General features: G+C 37.2%; 1 protein-coding gene across 2 annotated transcripts; it reads left to right on the top strand.

The window, feature by feature from the left end:
* The first annotated feature begins 1,951 nt into the window (after positions 1-1,951).
* LOC129271244 (splicing regulatory glutamine/lysine-rich protein 1-like) lies at positions 1,952-17,040 on the top strand. 2 transcript variants are annotated; one of them, XM_064106405.1, is made up of 10 exons: positions 1,952-2,245; positions 5,908-6,041; positions 6,656-6,825; positions 8,442-8,615; positions 10,206-10,384; positions 12,820-12,950; positions 13,382-13,414; positions 15,174-15,501; positions 16,416-16,490; positions 16,796-17,040. In XM_064106405.1, the coding sequence occupies exons 1-10, from the start codon at positions 2,127-2,129 to the stop codon at positions 17,022-17,024; spliced, it is 1,572 nt and encodes a 523-aa protein (XP_063962475.1). In that variant the 5' UTR covers positions 1,952-2,126; the 3' UTR covers positions 17,025-17,040. The 2 variants fall into 2 exon arrangements, with proteins under 2 accessions (XP_063962475.1, XP_063962476.1); XM_064106406.1 differs by lacking the exon at positions 13,382-13,414 and having other exon boundaries at positions 1,962-2,245.
* Positions 17,041-17,549: the final 509 nt, after the last annotated feature.

Below are 17,549 nucleotides of genomic sequence, written 5' to 3'. Positions count from 1 at the left end.
ATGTTTCATTTTATTGTCATCATACTTTAACAACATATTTTTTAAGTTTTTCACATAATGTATAACATAATTAGAACGATTTTAGTAAAATGTATTTTTTCTGAATGATGTTACAATGTACATCATAAAAACGTATTAACAATATTTTTCTCCTTTTTAGTGAAAATTTCAAGAACGTGTGATGTTATTGCTATAATATTTTAACATTTTTTAAAAAAATCTTCAAATCCCATGTATAAAGATGATAGTAAAGTTTTTTAAATGTTAAAATTGTATTATAAAGACACTAAAATAAAGATGTTTCTCATACATTTTGAAATATTTTGGCCAAATATTAGAAAAAGATTTTTTAAATGTATTGTTGAACTATTATAAACACATATTTTTATTATGCTTCCATAACGGTTGATGTTATTGCTCTAATATTTTAACAACATTTTTAAGATGTTAGCTTTTCTTCAAATATATACCTTTATAAAAATGTTAGTAATTTATAATAAATATCTTTAAAAATGTAAAAATCATATCTGAAAAACATCGGAAATATGTTTAAAATACATTTCAGTAACGTTTTTGAAAAATATTAGGTAAACATTTTTCAAAACGTTTAGTTAAAATATTATTTAAACATAGTTTCATAACATTTCAAGAACGTTTAATACTATTGTCACATGTTCTAACTATGTTTTTAATTTTTTTTTACATCCAATATATGTATCATTATAAAGATGTCAGTAAAATGTTACAGCGTTTCTCTGAGAATGTTATAATGATATCACAAAAACGTAAAAATTAATATGTTTCGAATACACTTTTGAAACATTTTTTTCAAAAATGTTTTGTTTAAATATTTTGAAAACATATTTTCATTGCTTTTTATAACATTAGATTTCATTCTTAAGGACGTTTTTAAGCTGTAATTTTTACATTAATTATGGAACATTATACAAACGTTAAAACATATTATTTTGTTTTGTTAAGAATGTTTTTTTCAAGATGGGACATTTTGATAAGATGTTTTAATAATATTATAACATTATATTCTTGGTAACACGATAACGTTTTTTTAATGTTTAACATAAGGGGAATAATGTTACGCAAATGTTTTTAAGAATTTTTTTCGAAAGCATTTTTAAGATCTTTCAAAAATGTTATTATAACGTTATGGGCGCGTCCACGCAGACTTTATAAGGCTCATCGTGATTTCCTAAAATCTGTATCAATGATATTTTTTCACATTCGCATTGGCGGCGGAAGCCAAAAAAATTAGGAGGGGACCATCACAATTTTTATGACAAGCAAAAAAAAAAAAAAAGGTTATCAAGGTTATCAACAAAAAATTTAGGGGTGATCGTCCCCTCCCCACCTCAAATTTAGGGGGGACAGGTCCCCCCGTCCCCCTGCTTCCGCCGCCTATGCACTTTCGCATGTGCATTCGTACATCGTTGATCTTCCATTTTGAAGGTGACTCTTTAAAACAGGGACTCCGAAACCGGGGGGGGGGGGGCTGCGTGGGCTTCACCCCTCCCTAGCTCCCCGGCACTTTTTTTGAAACTGTGTACAAAAACGCAAAAAATTACCATCTGATTGTGTTTTTACTTTTTTCATGGTGAGCTCCAGCCCCCACCCACTTTTAAAATCGATCTGTGGCCCCTGTTTAACACACAAATACCCCCCCCCAAAAAAAAAAAAAAAAAAAAAAAAAATAGTGCCTACGAATAGGTAGGCTATAGCTCGACGGTCCGGCTTAAGCCTGCAAAATCTCCGCCAAAAGTATCCGTTTGTCAACATCTGATCAAGGTCACGTTCCTGATCTCTCGATATTCCGCAATGTTGTTCTGACATGAAGGATTTTTTTTTCAGTTATGCATTGCGTGCACCCCCCCCCCCCCCCCCCCCCCCCCCCCCGTTTCCGACGATTAGTTTCGGACCGGATCTGAACGCGACCTCTACGTTCACGCGCGGTCATTGTTTGTAATCCACGTTTGATGAACGTGAGTTGTGCATACATGACTTTGCTCTGCACGTAACGGTAGCTGAACTAGTAAAATGGCCCTTTATTGACGTTTATTATTTTCACAGAACTACCTTTTTCGGCCTGTGGTTAGTGTGGAAAAAGGTTCAAAATGGTGGTGACCAAAGTTGCGCAAGTGAATAATGTTTCATCAACTGCAACGCTGGAACAAGTGCGGTCCCTCTTCAGCTTTCTCGGCAAGATTGAAGACATTCGACTTTTTCCAAAAGAGTGAGTCCACCGCAAAGCAATGCAGCACTGAGTTACTTTAGTGGCACTGCTACTGCTGCCCGGGGGGGGGCACTCAGTATATAATGCATAGTGGGTATGTGCCGCGGAGGGGACCCCCATTTTTACACTCAAATTTCCGTTCCAAGGCATAGCATTTTTGTCTTATTGAGAAAAAGAAAAAAGAAAGCCGCTCCAAGGCATAGCATTTTCTTCTTATCCAGAAAAAAAAGAAGAAAGAAATCCGCTCCAAAGCTTCGCATATTTTCCGTTACGCCGTTCCGGTCGCATCGATCTGCTACGATAAGCCGCAATTTTGGTGAAAAGCGGCCGGAGAGCGCTTTCCGACCATCGCCTCTGCGCTGGCGCAGCCGGCGCCCGTGCGCCATGCTAGCTGCATGCACGTATGCTCGTTCCATTGGGATGCACACCGCAGGCGACCCGTTCCAAGGACCCCCGTTTTCACAAACATTTGTAGTTCCGAAGCCCGTTCCGAGGACCCTCCTTTTTACAATAAGCCCGCTCCAAGGCCCCCGTTTTTTGTCTCGCCCGCGGCACACCCCTACCACTTTTTTGGTCGAGTGCCCCCCCCGGGTACTGCTGTCACTGCACTGTGCTCATTTTAATTTTAACATGATTATGGAGGCAGCATAGCTCAGTCGGTTAGAGCGCATGTTTCGGATAAGATCGTAGATCTCAATGTGAGGGGTTCGAGTCCCGCTCATGCCGAAACGCGTTTAACAAAAAAGTCTGATCTGTAAGACTGTAGACTAGTAGTGTAGAGCCTAGAGGCGCACGGCCAATATGGGATTGGTTATTGGGAGACTCTCTCCAATACTATGTCTACTCTAATTAATAGGGGAGACAATCTCCCACATTGGAGACTTGCTTTGCAAAAGGACAAAAGAAACAACACCAACAAAAGCATGATTTTTTCTAGACCAAAAGCTTCAGTCTCTGTTATGTTGGTTGTTCAGCTGAACTCCGTTGGCTTCACTCACCAAATACAGAGACCGAAGTTCTAGCGCGATCTGTACAGGGGACTCAATGGCCATATGTTTATGTACTTAAGAGCGGATAAAACGGGGAAGTGAATTTGCGCGACAGCCGAGGTAAGTCACTGTTTTTGTTCCTTTTAACTTGATTTTTCTCTGTTTTTTGGCAATTAATGCCAAGAGGGAATATTAATTTGCATTTTGGTCGTGTTAATTTTCAAAAAGTTTATTCATTAAAGACAAAAATTGAAGAGCCCCGACGGGGGGATTTTGCATTGCAAGTCCCCTAATGGTGGCTGCACGATAGCGAGCCGTCTGTGTACGAGGAGAAATTAAAAAAAATTAAAAATGTTAAAAAACTCCTCGAAACAGACGGCTGCCAGCTGTCTAGATTTTTTCCACCCAAAATTTTGTCTCACCGAGGTCAGAAGCCCATTTGTTTTGTGTGTGATTGACAACAAAAATCCTTATCACAACTAAAGTAGACGGTGAATGTTTAAAGTAGATGGTGAAAAGGGGTAATTTTTCATGAGGAATCTGCTTATCACATTTTTATTTGCCGCCAAGGTAATCCTTTTGCAGCAAATGTAAACAAAGGAAATTGGACTCCAAAACTGGAGACTCTCTGAAATTGGATACTCAAATTCTTTACAAAAGTCTCTGATATTGGAGATGATCTCCCACATTGGACTTGGAGACAGTCTCCAATATTGACCGTGCGCCCTACTGCTGATGCTATATTTTATTAGCGTTGCGTATTAGCATGCCTCACCACTGTTTTTAGGGTGTCTGAAGCCACACTGAAAAGTGTCAACATAAAACAGGCTGATTTAGGGAAAAATATGGCACATTTTTTGGGAAGTTCAGGCGCTGCTAGAAAAATGTGATCTGAATTGATTATTAATTTGTGTTTGGCATGTGTGGAAAGAGAAAATTCAGGGGCTTCTTTTGACAGTAAGGACACCTTACAAGTTTATATGATCATTTTAAATAAGGATTTAGAATTAGAGATAAATTGCAAACCCTTATTTGTGTGTGTGTTGAGATTTCCCCATGCGTTTTCTATGGGAAAATCAAATGTCTGTTTTGCACAATTTTTTTCACTGTCGCAATTTTTCATTGTGATCTGGTTTTCAAATCTTTGTAAAAATCATACCATCAGAAAGAGCATAACAAATCCTATTGGACTCTTTATGGACAAGTTTTTGGCATTAATAATAAATTTATAACAGCTCTCGGAAGCTAAAAATTTGAAATTTCTTAACTTAACATTTCTTAACTACACAGTCTATGGCAGAAAAATGCTGAAAATTGACCTAATTTCATTCTTCTTTTTTGCAGCCAATAATTTGATTATTTTTTAAATGTTACATTTCAAATTCACAAAGAAAATGTGATATTTTCTTGAAATAAGAAATATAATTTTTTTCTCCAGACACCCTACTGTATTCAGTGCAGGTGTGAATGCAATTGGAAAACACTCCGTCCATTGGAAAGGACGCAAATGTTGGTCCTGTGTATAGGAGAGTCACAACCTATGCACGTTAAAACCAATACACTATTCGTCAAAGAGTAGGGTGTTCACCCGGTGTATTGCACCTGCCGTTCCCGGCAAAATTCAGGTCAAGTACCCGATGCGTTTATGCCCAGGAGGGCCCTGCATCGTATACAGTACATCCAGATCCAGGTTTATCGCTAATCAGAACCGCAAAAAAGGGGCTGTGTGCGTGCGTGGAGCTAGCTTGCTAATGATATTACTAATTAGCAAGCTAGCTCCATGCACAGGATTACTTGCTTGCTTGAGCTTGCCCCCTTTTCGATGAGACGCTTTGCGGTTCTGATTACCTGTTAGCGATAATGTATCAGTATGGCAAGTTCCCCCAAGTCTGCGCACACGTGTAAACATCTGCGCGATTCTAGTAAAAGAAGATACCGGTATGCAACGAACACAAACTTTACACATGCAACACATAGACAGATTCAATTCAAAATTCTGACTCAAAATGGTGGAAAAATAATGAAATTTGGGCATCCCATGTGACGGCCTCAAAATGCAGCCTTTCTCATCAAAATACTTGAATCGTGTGCAAAGTGAATGGGTGCGCAGACATGGGGCTCCATTTTTTTTTTCAATCTGAAAATGACTGCCCGAGGATTTTCCCTTCCAAGAAAATCCTATAATTCTTTCAAATTTTTATGAGATATTTGGTACACTTACTTATAATGATATGTAAGGAACATTAATAACTGAAAGATTTTGTGAAATAAAACAAAATTCATGTTAAATCTTAAGTCAAATCATTTAGGTGCGCAGACTTGGGGACCACCATCATAATGTTATACCTCGGTCTTACATGTATGCCTCCCATAACTTTCCCAATATTCGATTAGAGTAACCTGCCTGCTTTCCACAATTTGACATGTTAAGTTGCTTTTCTGCAATATTTAAACATAAAATTTTAAAGAATCACAAAATGAACATGATGAATTTCAAAATTCAATGTTTGTTTAATATAGGTCATGTTTGAAACGTGAAACTCAAATGCCAAAACTTGATTCCGTCTGAATATGAAAATAAAATTGATAAGCTCCAACAAAGCTGACTTACATGTAAATGTATATATGTTACCTTTCAGTTTCATCACATTTTTTCTCATTTCAATTTTTCAGAGACTCTGTCCTGCCTGTAACAGCCAGAATATGTTTTATTCTGTTCGAAGATCCAACCAGTGTTGGAATGGCCCAGCACCTGACCAACACAGTCTTTATAGATAGGCCTCTGCAAGTTTCACCATTTGCTGAAGGTATGAAATATAGTAGACTATTAAGCCAACCTTCTATTAAGATAATTACCTTTAAGTCAACGGATTTTTTCAGACCATTTTGCAAACATGTTTAAAATTATACAAATATAGAATTGTAATTTCCTCAGGACTCAGAAATCTCACAAGCAAATAAAACTAGGACAGGTATCACTCGATGAAGTCATAATTCTTATATTTTTCATGTATAAAGGAAGATCTATGAAATTACATGTAACTGCCAAATTTTCATGAATATACAAGTACTGAGGTACTACAGGTGGGATGTAAATTAAGTCTTAATTTCTTATTTTTTATGTGATATATGTAAAAGAAAATCAATGAAATTAACTGCCAAAATACAAGTGGTAGCAGTTGTGCAAGAAAGATTTTATGCTCATCAACCTATCGAATAACCTCAGGCATACCGGGTATGTGTTTTGTCCCTATTCCTCAAAATTCAGTCATGCCATCTCTAGGCATGTTTTATAAATTGAATATTCCCCTTTTTGTTGTAATAATTTCAATCATAGTTCACTAAATACTCCTGTATTACTGCAGTAGATTCTTGATTTAAAGTGTGCCACCATTTCTTACCTTGGTTTCACTCATTTTAGGTTCAATGCCAGAGGAGAGCAAAGCACTGCAGATGGTAGCTAGTCTAACCGGTGGTCTTGGGGGATCAATACCTAGTCTGGTAGCCAATACTCCAGTATCAACTGCAGTAGCTAGTGGGGCTGGACTCCTCCCCACCCCACCCCAGCCTCTCATGTCACAAATCACTCAGGTAAACTTGTGCAATATTTCTGTGTCAATTCATACTTCTATCAATGTTTATTTTTATAAATGATGTAATATTGTTGCATGTATTCATACAATATATCGTCTCTGCTTTAATACATGTACAATGTATGTATTTCAAACTGACATGTTAGTACATGTAGTATTACAAATTTTCCTTTGATGGAGTATGAATAAATACATATGTTATAAGGACAATCATACCCTAATATCAAATTTATATTGCACTTAAATGATAGAGAAATAGAACACAACTACATATATGTACACAATACCCACCAAGGAGTGAGATTTTATCACATTTTCATTTACCGTAAGTAACAGACTATAAACCACACCCGTGTATTAACCGCACCCCCAACTAAAAAAAAAAAAATTCAAAAAATAAAACCTCACATTTACATGCATATTTGAGGTACGAAGAGACAAAAACTCAGTTAAAGATTTCAAGGTATCCAAAGAGATTACCGGTATGCGGAAATCTGCTGTTCTTGATCAATTCATCTAAATGTTAGCAAGAAAGAAAAGTCCCGACAATATTGGCCACTTACACACTCACTCACCTCACAGTCACAGTGTACACACACACAGCACTGCTGTTCTTACATTGCAAACTACATACGGTACCAGCAGTACATCTTATCAAATTATGATGTGTCTTTCCCGGCGTAGGAGGAAGTAACATTCACATTTCTTGCATCACAACCTCACAATCACTTTCAGAATTTGTCTAGCATTCGATGTCTTAGCATGAATTTTGGATACGGGATTACAGGAAGGTTCAAGAAACAAAGAAATTGGCATTTTTTCCAATTGTTTTTACGGCTTCGTGCCGTCTCTCTCGTTGCGTGGTGTACATGGTATCTTATGAAAAGCAAACGAGAAAGAAAAAAATAAGCTGGCGCGAAACGGGACTTTCGCGGACGGATGGGAGGGGTTAAAATGAATAGCGCCAGCTTAAGTCACACTATATAGCCACAATACAACGCAAGCTAGCTGTAGCTCTCAGCTCGCTCAACTCTCGCTCAGCTGTGACAAAATATTACCGAGTATGCTTGGTTTCTACTTCGCTGCTTTGAATCGAGAATAAAGTCGAAATTAGTGTCATGAAGGTGGGTGCGTTTGTTATGGACAATATTTGATTAAGATCGTAATAATCGCTTCCCATTACCCGCGGCTCATACCCCTCTAAATGACATTGCCCTGGGCGGCTATGCCCGGCCACTCGATGTGTTGTGAACTGGCAGACGTCTTACGTGTTCGGGAGGGGTTACGGCGGGCTGGCTCAGACCCGTCACCGTGGATAAACCGCACCCCCGACTTTTGCTTCTATCCCGCCGAGAAAAAGGTGCGGTTAATAGACCGTTACTTACGGTAGTATAAAGTTGTGCTTTACATATTTTTTTAAAGGTTGAATTAAAATTCAAGTAAAATAGCCATGTACACTGTACACATATACCGCAAGCCAAGATATTTCCATTGAATGGAATGTATGAGATGTCTTGGTGAAAATTCAAGGGATTAAGCGATAATCTTTATTGAAGATGCAGTTTAGGGATGTAAAGTAAATGTGATTTCCTCTGATTTTTGTTGACCATTCAGCCACCTGCAGCCCTGGCTGCTGTTGCTGCTGTTGGAGCTGGGGATAGTCTCTCTCTCCTTGGGGATAGTTTCTCTGCCTTGGGAGTACCACAGCCACCACCACTCAACAATGTAGACCCATCAAAGGTTGAGGAGATAAGGAGGACCATATATGTCGGCAATTTGGATTCAGCAGTAAGTATTATAATAACAGAGGTGCCAGTCCTCTGGATTCTTTTTTTATTTCAGACCCTGACAACCTTCCATTTTAGGTGTGTTTTTGGCTTCTTATCATTCCCAATCACCAAAAATTGATTGGCATCCCTGATTAAAGGCCATCGCACACCTTACGACCCAACTGGTCTGCGACTGAGTGAGGGGAGATGAATTGCAAGGTAGTCATAAGCCTCGACACCGCACACCTTGCGATCCGACTGCCCTGCTGTCTGCGACTCACGCATGCGCTTTTTGCCATAGCAACAGAAAATGACACGTATGCACATGCGCGTTGCGTATAATGTACCCGTCGCAACTCTGCTTTCTGATTGGCTGGATGTTGGACTGAGCTTGCGATCCAGTTGTAAGGATTTGACATTTCAAATTCTTACAATTTTCCTTGCGATTTGTCTCTGACCGGCCTGCGACTCTCAAGCTGACAAGATCTGTGACGTCACATCTCCCCTCACTCAGTCGCAAGCCAGTCTTACCTGTAGACCAGTCAGGTCGTAAGGTGTGCGGTGGCCTTAATAGGAAAGGGGACCAAAAGTGAGAGAAATTACTGATATCAAAATAGTGCGGTGTGTGACATTTCCTACATGTAGTTATATGAAAAATTTGACTCAAACCAATACTGTTGTATGGTCTACCAGTGTGATGAAGTACATGTACTAGCCCGCATTACACTGTAATAACAAGAAGACACTCACAGATGACTACTAAACTCAGCATAGTGTATCGTTATGAGATTGATCAGTTGCTTGAATCTGCCCCTTCTTTGGACATGATATGCACATAGATGAGATGTGACATTATAAGACTTTCCCAGTGTTCTATTTCAGGATTAAAATCATGTTGCAATGAAAATGTTCATTTCCATTGTTTTCTCTTCATATTTAATTTCTTTTTTGATAATGATGAATGTAATTTACTGTTTTACAACTGCATTATTGACATGATTCCACATTAGAGTTTTGTACTTGAGCACTTGTTTGCACAACATTATAGACAAGCTTATATTCTAATTTTAATTTCATAACATATGTGTTTATCATAATATTTCAAGTCATCTATTATTGTTTTCAATAATATAATTTATATGAATGAAGTCAATAATAATAATTATATGTTTTTCTGACTAGGCTTTACCATCTGGTAATAGCATAATGTTTTTTATATAAATTCAGAAACATTTCATATTGACTGAATTCTATAATGGCACATGAAAGCAAACACTCTTTATTATTAAGTTCTTTGTGTTAATAAGTAATGCATCTAAACATTTATCGCCATTTTATACCGATTTTATTTTTGTATATTTGTAAACCCTGACTAGTGTGGAGAGCTTCATAACAGAAACTAGTTTTTCTTTTAGTCATCCTCAGGCACAAGTCAGTGGTAATTTCTTCCTCTTGTACATGTTCTTGTTGTCTTTTGCCTAGAAATAAAATAAATGAAATATATTTGTAATAGACCTATTATGTAATGCAGGAGCTGACTATTCAACCCTTATTTCAATAACGTTCTTAAGTTGATGATCCACTTTTTTTTCCACTCTTACAATTTCAGACCGTCCTGGCCGAGCAGCTGTTGACCTTCTTCCAGCAGGTTGGAGAGGTTAAGTATGTGCGAATGGCTGGAGATGAGACCCAACCAACCAGGTTTGCTTTTGTAGAGTTCACAGACCAAGCCTCAGTGGCAAAGGCACTTACTCACAATGGAGTCATGTTTGCTGGACGCCCAATCAAGTAAGTCAAATATTAAAAAAACATTGGTTATGGGCATAATATTTGTAGGGGAGACCGGGGTTAGTTGAAACATGGGGTAAGTCGAAACCTTGTAATTTTCTTTAACGTCTTAAAATAAATTTCTGCAATACTGCCCTCAATTTATTGCCATTATCAACAGCCATCCACCATATTACAGACAACACATATGCAACAAGCCTGGTGAAGTTATAAAGGAATTTTAGTTTTTTGACCTTCTGAGTAATTTTTTTCTCTTTCAGAAATGTTTGATTATCTCAGAGAAGTTTATAGATCATGTTAGCCAGTTTGGGGGTATAATAGACACTTATACCAAGCTACAAAATGAGGTTATTAATATGCCATGGTGAAGTCCCTTTTTTGTGCTGTAAGCTTATAAACGTCAGATGGGCCTCCGGGGTTAGTTGGAACAAAATTGAAGGGGCTAGTTGGAACATGTTCCAACTTACCCCAAACATAATTATGAATAAAAACATTGGATATGATAAAAAAATATATAAAGTATTTCACACTCTTCTGAACATGTATTGTATACCATACTTGTTTTGTTTATCAGTTAGGTCTGAGTGTGCATTTAAGGCCTATTGTAGGCCCCTAATGCAATATTAACCCTTATCAAACGGGGGGGGGGGGTCAATTTGAGCCCCCCTTGAGAAATTTCGTCACTACGCGGTCGAGCGGAATTTTGCGATGCCTGTGTGCGAGGTTTAGAAATTACGCAACATTTTGTACGTGCATGTTCAGACCAAAATTGCTCAAAAATGTGATTCCATGTACAAGGTCAATGCAAATTGTGTTTTTCAACCAAAAGTAATGAATGTATGATTATTTTTTACTTCTTTTGGTTCAAAAAAATTTATTTAATGCTATTTATGATCGCAAAAGAGTCCCAACAAAGTTCATCGGAAAAATCAAAGGTTAAACAAAAAAAATAATAAAAGTAAAAAACAAAAAATAAAAATAAAAATAAACAAAACAAAAATACATAAATTACATTTTTTGCAATTTTGGGTGCATATTTGTAATAAATGTGAAAATTGATACTCTCACCAAAAATTCTACTAGCTTAATAAATAGAGTTAAAGGCAAAAACATACAAAACACAACAAAATTTATGGCAAATTTCATATGCTTATTTGCATAATTAATTAATGAAAAAAAATTTAAACAATTAATTTTTGTCTTATATTAAAAATTTGATGCAGAAGTACATGAAATTGCTGATAGTACACTTAATTGCATGTAAAATCAAACGCACCCAAATATGCGGAATTCTACTACACAGTCTGCTTGCGTGAGTGGCTGTATAATAAAAAAATAGAAAAGTTCAACGATTCCACACTTTAATATTTTGAACTTGAATAAAATAAAGCAAATAGGCTAAAACCATGTAATATTACAGTTTTAAGTAGTTTTAGTATAATTATTAATTGACCATGCAGTGTTCCAACTAACCCCGTATTGGGATAAGTTGGAACGTTTGCGACGGTCTTGTTCAAGGTGGTTTTTTTTCAGTAACCATAATAGAGTTAAAATTTTATGGGGTACATTTGAAGCCCTTACATATATGCTTCAGGCTGATATATTGATTGGTTCTCAAATAAAATCTATTTGGATTTTACAGCCATTTTTGTCAAAAATGTTCCAACTAACCCCTGTCTCCCCTATGTGTTTTTATTATTTTTCTTATCCACTTGCTTTTTAAAGGGGCAATCACACACCACTGTTTTAGATGTTGGTTCACAGTGGTTTGCCTCTGAAGATGGATGTAATCAGAGCCCTTTATTGCAGAGTTTGGCCAATTTGTTTTCAACTGGTTAGAACATGGTGCTTATCGCTTTGTTACGGAAGCGCAATTCAATAGAAATTGCAAAACTTGGTGTAATCCACTAAAAATGAATTAGACAAACTCTATGATTAAGGGGTCTGATTGCATCCAACTTCGACTGCAAAGTGCCTTGAATTGCCATCTAATAGGGAACTAGAAAAAAGGGCCTGTCTTTATATACCGTACTTAAAGTATTTTGCCTGAAGATTGATTTCACACAGGTCCTCCCAACAACCATTCTTTTGCCATGCTTTTCATATGTTTAGAATGCACTGTAAGGCACTTCTTCCTCCAAGTAAAACACTTCTTAATTTGAAAACTAAATATACAACAACTAATTTTTTAAAAGGATATTTTTTAATGTCACTTTGATGAACCTGAGAGTATACATGTATATCAATCATGGAAAATACGGCCACCAGGTATTATGACACTCATTGTGAACTGCACCATGTGCTACTTTGCTATTTTATTGGCAAATATTGTTTCTCAAAAGGGCCTTTCTTTTATAATCTCAGTTTATGTCTTGTCAAGTTGGGGTGTTGAGTTCATTTCCTTATTGTTTGATTTGATTCTCATCTGTATGTAGGATAAACCATTCCAACAATGCGATTGTGAAGCCCCCTGGTAAGACTCAAGAAGCTATCCAGAGAGAGCTTGCAGAGACCATGAAACAAGTTAGAGATGCCCAGGCACTCATTCAAGCAGCTATCGATCCAGGTAATTATTCACTAACATGTTGGTGATAACAATGGTGGATCTTGACTCCATGTCCTTTCTTCCCTTTTCCCCTCTGTTTGTTTCACTGCTCTCTTTCTCTTGCTTTTCTTCTCCCGTCCTCTTCTTTCTATCTTCCTCTCTTATTTTTTTCCTCATTCTTGTCCTATTCCCCTCCTTTTCCACTTGAATGACAAGCTATCACTGACCCCAAGTTAAAAAAAGGTAACATGTATGCACTTACATAATTTATACATGAAAATTTATCAAAAATGTTAAAGTGAGACATTCAAACAGAATTCAGTCTTTACATAACTTACCATTTAGGCTGTGTACAAAATGTCTGAATATCATTGTGCTTAAGTATGAGCATTTTACGTGTGAAGAATAATATTTTTTGCAGGTGGAATTTATCACATTCTCTTTCTTTTCAGCATTACAACCTGAAGTAAAAGACAAAGTTAAAGGTAAAAAATGCAATCTGTAGCAAGTGCCAAAACACATGTACACTTATACTTCAATACAATGAGTATCATTGCAATAATGATAAATAAATGTACATGTAGTTGAGCACAGTATAATTGATTTGAACTTATGAACTTTTGGAGATGACCATTTTTTATTCAGAAATTAATAGTAATTGCTTCAAGAAAACAATTTCTTGACACAGGCATTTACATGTGTCCATACTGATGGAAAAGAAATGTCTTCATTTTGGATTAATTGCCACATTAGCATTTTACATCTGCCTGTTAAGGTAATGCCAAAGTGAACAAAGCTGACTCTAGACCAATCAAAGCTATTGCTTTATTTCAAATACCAATGATTTGTTTGAGAGTCTGTATTGTTTGTGTCACTGTGGCTTATTGATTGCAGTAGAATATTGTGATTAAAATCAGCTTCACATTGTGCTATCCCAGTGATGTGATTTTGGAAATAAATCACCAGTGATCTTGTACTACAACACTCATCCCAAAATAGTCTCAGTTTAGGGATAATGAAATGAAAATTAGGCTTCATAAGCCTTCTTAGAGAGAGAGAAAATAAGGACAGTTTAATATGTTCTGAAACTGTAGGTGATAGACATAACTTGTAATCACTTATTTTGTCATCTACATGTAGCATGTTTTCCAGATGAAAGCTTAAACTCTCCCAAATCCTTAAATATTTGCGTCATATTTCACCCATGGTGGCCACTTCTGTTTTAAAAAAATAAAAACTGTTCCCCTGCGGCCCTGCTTAACCCTAAAAGGACTGGGTGGGCCATGATGGCCCCCCCCCTCAACGCTTTGCGCAATATTTCCGAAACACAAAAAGGTGGCGCCGCAAAATTTTATGACTTTTTTTCTTTGAAGTCTCGCACAACTTTTGAGACCAAATTCGCGACATACGGGTATAGCATCGTGATGCTACGTGACTTTTTACGAGACAATGTCATGCCGAAAATGGCTTATTTTTATACTTCGTGTGCAAAGTCTATGGGAGACGAAATTCATAAAAGGATGATTATTTTTCGATCTAATTGGACTGCTTAATTAATTTAGGGTTAAATTTAGTTCTTAAATGGTCTGTAATGATTTCCATTGAAAAAAAAAACAATGAAAAACAAAAGATAAAAAAAAAACAAGAATTGCATATAAAAATCAAAGAAATACATAGGGAAAAATTTGGTTTTTGCAATTTTTCTTTGTGGAAAGCTTTAAATTAGTTTACAAAGATGACATCTGGAAAAAAATGGTATCCACGAATAAATTTGCATATTTTATTCAAAATAAATAAATAATGATTATTTTCAGAATTGTTATCTATACTGGCTTGTAGTTTATGTGGTAAAGAATATGCGTGCCGAATTTCAGCGCAATCGCGCAAACGGCAGCCGAGATCAGAAGGAAGGGCCATTAAGCCCCCCCCCCCCTCCCCCCGTCCTCAATACGTCTCAAATAGCCCATTTCTTTTAGGGTTGTCATGATGTTTAGACTTAAGAACAAGAATGTTGATTCATAAATGAGTCAAAATGCTTAGATTTGATATTGCAGTTTGTTAGTAAAATCACTTTTCAATAGGTTGCATAGTCTGGGGGTGGCTTAAATATTGTTATATCAATGCTTTGTTGATGATTGCTCCTCAAAAGAAATCACGGAAAAAATCTGCAATCATGAGATAACTTTTATTGTGACATTATTCTTTGAAATGGAGTTTCTCTTTATTACTCAATCTCTCTTGTAGCTGTTGTGGCAGCTGAGGATAAGGATGAAAAGAAAGACAAGAAACGAAGCCCGTCACCCAGCCGACGAAGAAGATCACGATCTCGCTCTAGGAGACGTTCCCGTTCACGGTCTCCCCGTCGTTCCCACTCTAGACGGCGGTCGCGTTCGTGGACACCTCCCCCTCGACGGCGATCACGATCCCCACGGAGAAGGAGATCAAGAACACCTCCTAGACGATCACGGACACCACCACCACGGAGACGAAGGTCACGGACAAGGTCACCACCACCACCACCAAGACGTAGAAGGTCAAGGTCAAAGAGCAGAGATAAACGCTCAAGGTCAAGGTAAATACATTTTGAGTACTGGGTATTACTATAAGAGAATACTGCATAATCTTTGGGCCTATGTAGGACTTACACTTACATGCACTTACAGTGCATGATATTATTATCCCGGCTAAGCTGAGCTGGCATTATTGGCACTCAAGCATTCATGATACAAAACTCATTGACTTCACCTGGATTGAATGTGACACATAATCGATGAATCAACACTTGAGTAAGATTCAACCACTCCACCCTTTGATAAAAAGACAAAAGTTGTAACTGCTACTCCATGATGCATCTATCAATCAATACAGAGCTAAATCTGCTACTCATTACAACAGTTTCATGCTCTTTCAGCTCCCGTCAGCTCTGTGATGGTTAGGAACAATTTACTTTGCGAACCTAGAAGATGGGGGTTTATTTGGCTTCCAAATGTCCTTAAATCTCTGATTCATCACAATGTGATTACATTCCATTTAATTTAGACATTTCGTCTTTCCTGATGCACAGAAAATACGAATAAAGATATTTTGTGCTTATATGACTATATTTATGTGATTCCTTTGTTTGCCTCTTGTTTGGCAGTTTGTGGCTGCTTTGTCAGGCAAACAATTACATCCAATCTAAGTTCAGAAGGAATGTTTGATACTTTTAACATAATTATTGTTTTCCACATCAGTGCTCAGCTTGGAGTAATAAAAAATAAGAAAGATTGTGGTTTATTTCCTGTGAATTTTCATTTAGATTCTATTGGGCCATTATATTTCAAGCGTTGTTCATTTCATTGTTTTCAGTGTTGACTTTCTGTTTAGTATGCTAATTGTGTGTTTTTACAAATTATTTCTATATCACTGCTTGTGATGATTTGCTTGTAGCATTCATTACAAAACCCCATCCTTGTTCATCTTTGGGATTTCCTTTAATTAATCCAGGGATAGACGCAGACCTAAATCGAGGACTCCTCCCAGAAGCTACAGCTCTCGACGCCGAAGCAGGAGCAAGAGCCGGTGAGTCATTGTTGAACTTCAATTTATTCATTTTCTCAGCACAAAAAGATTGTTTAAATTATGTACAAGGATGACAAATAATGTGTATTATAGAAAAACAGAAACCACTGAAAAGTTTGTAAAAAGATTTGTGAGAAGTAGTTCCCAGACCGCAGTCATTGCTCATAGTTTTGATGATGAGGAATATAAATCACAATCGTATTTTATCTTAATTCAGTGTTCTTTGAGTTACATCTTCGTGCTCTCCCGTTTCTTTAGGTTTAATGGTTATTATAAAAAGTTCCTTGATCTATCCTCTCATACAGTGACCGCAGTCGCTCTCATTCACCTATTCGTCGACGACGAAGCCCCAGTAGGTCCCCTCCACCTCCCCCACGTCGACGTAGTCGTACTAGATCCCCACCGATCCGGATCAAAAGACGCAGCCGATCCAGGTCACCGATTCCCATCAGGCGACGTCATTCTCCAAGCAGGTCAATATCACCTCCCAAGAGAAGGTCAAGGTCAGGCTCAAGGTCACCTCCAAGAAAGTGAGTATCATCTTCATTGAAGTTCCCAATCAAATTGTTATGTTGGTACATTATTTTCGATAGGTCAGACTAATAATTTTTATCACAAGGCCTGTATTGCTGCAAGCCTTATTGCGAAAGTAAAGGCCAAAAGAGCTTCAAATCATAGCCGAAGGCGAACTTGCTGCAATGTTACTATGGTTTGGAATTGAATTTGTGTTTACTCCTACAGGGAGGCTCGCAATAGAACTTTGTTGTAAATTTTAGAGGTTGGAAAGTCAATTAGTAGAGCGGATTAGCTCCAAAAATCACAACAATTGTGCAAATTTTGACTAAAGCATGAAACTTTCACAAGTATTAGTATATGCCGTAAGATTTATTTTAAAGGTGGGAGGTAAATTTTAAAATGCCATTTTCGGTCGTTGCCATGGCAACGGATTAATTTCTCAAAAATGACATACATTCCCATGTAAATGGTAAATAAACATGACATAGATGACCAAAATGATAATTTTCAAGTTCCCAATTGAATATATATAAAATTTAGAAA

This window comes from Lytechinus pictus, chromosome 11, assembly GCF_037042905.1.
Source record: "Lytechinus pictus isolate F3 Inbred chromosome 11, Lp3.0, whole genome shotgun sequence".
In the NCBI taxonomy this organism is placed as follows: domain Eukaryota; kingdom Metazoa; phylum Echinodermata; class Echinoidea; order Temnopleuroida; family Toxopneustidae; genus Lytechinus; species Lytechinus pictus.
This window is presented reverse-complemented; position numbering and strand designations above follow the sequence as displayed.

Bases quoted from the DNA above. Each gene is read 5' to 3' on its own strand.
- LOC129271244 (XM_064106405.1), top strand. From the start codon at position 2,127: ATGGTGGTGACCAAAGTTGCGCAAGTGAATAATGTTTCATCAACTGCA. The intron at 12,951-13,381 runs GTAATTATTCAC...CTTTCTTTTCAG, and splicing joins TCAAGCAGCTATCGATCCAG to CATTACAACCTGAAGTAAAA. The intron at 15,502-16,415 runs GTAAATACATTT...TAATTAATCCAG, and splicing joins GATAAACGCTCAAGGTCAAG to GGATAGACGCAGACCTAAAT.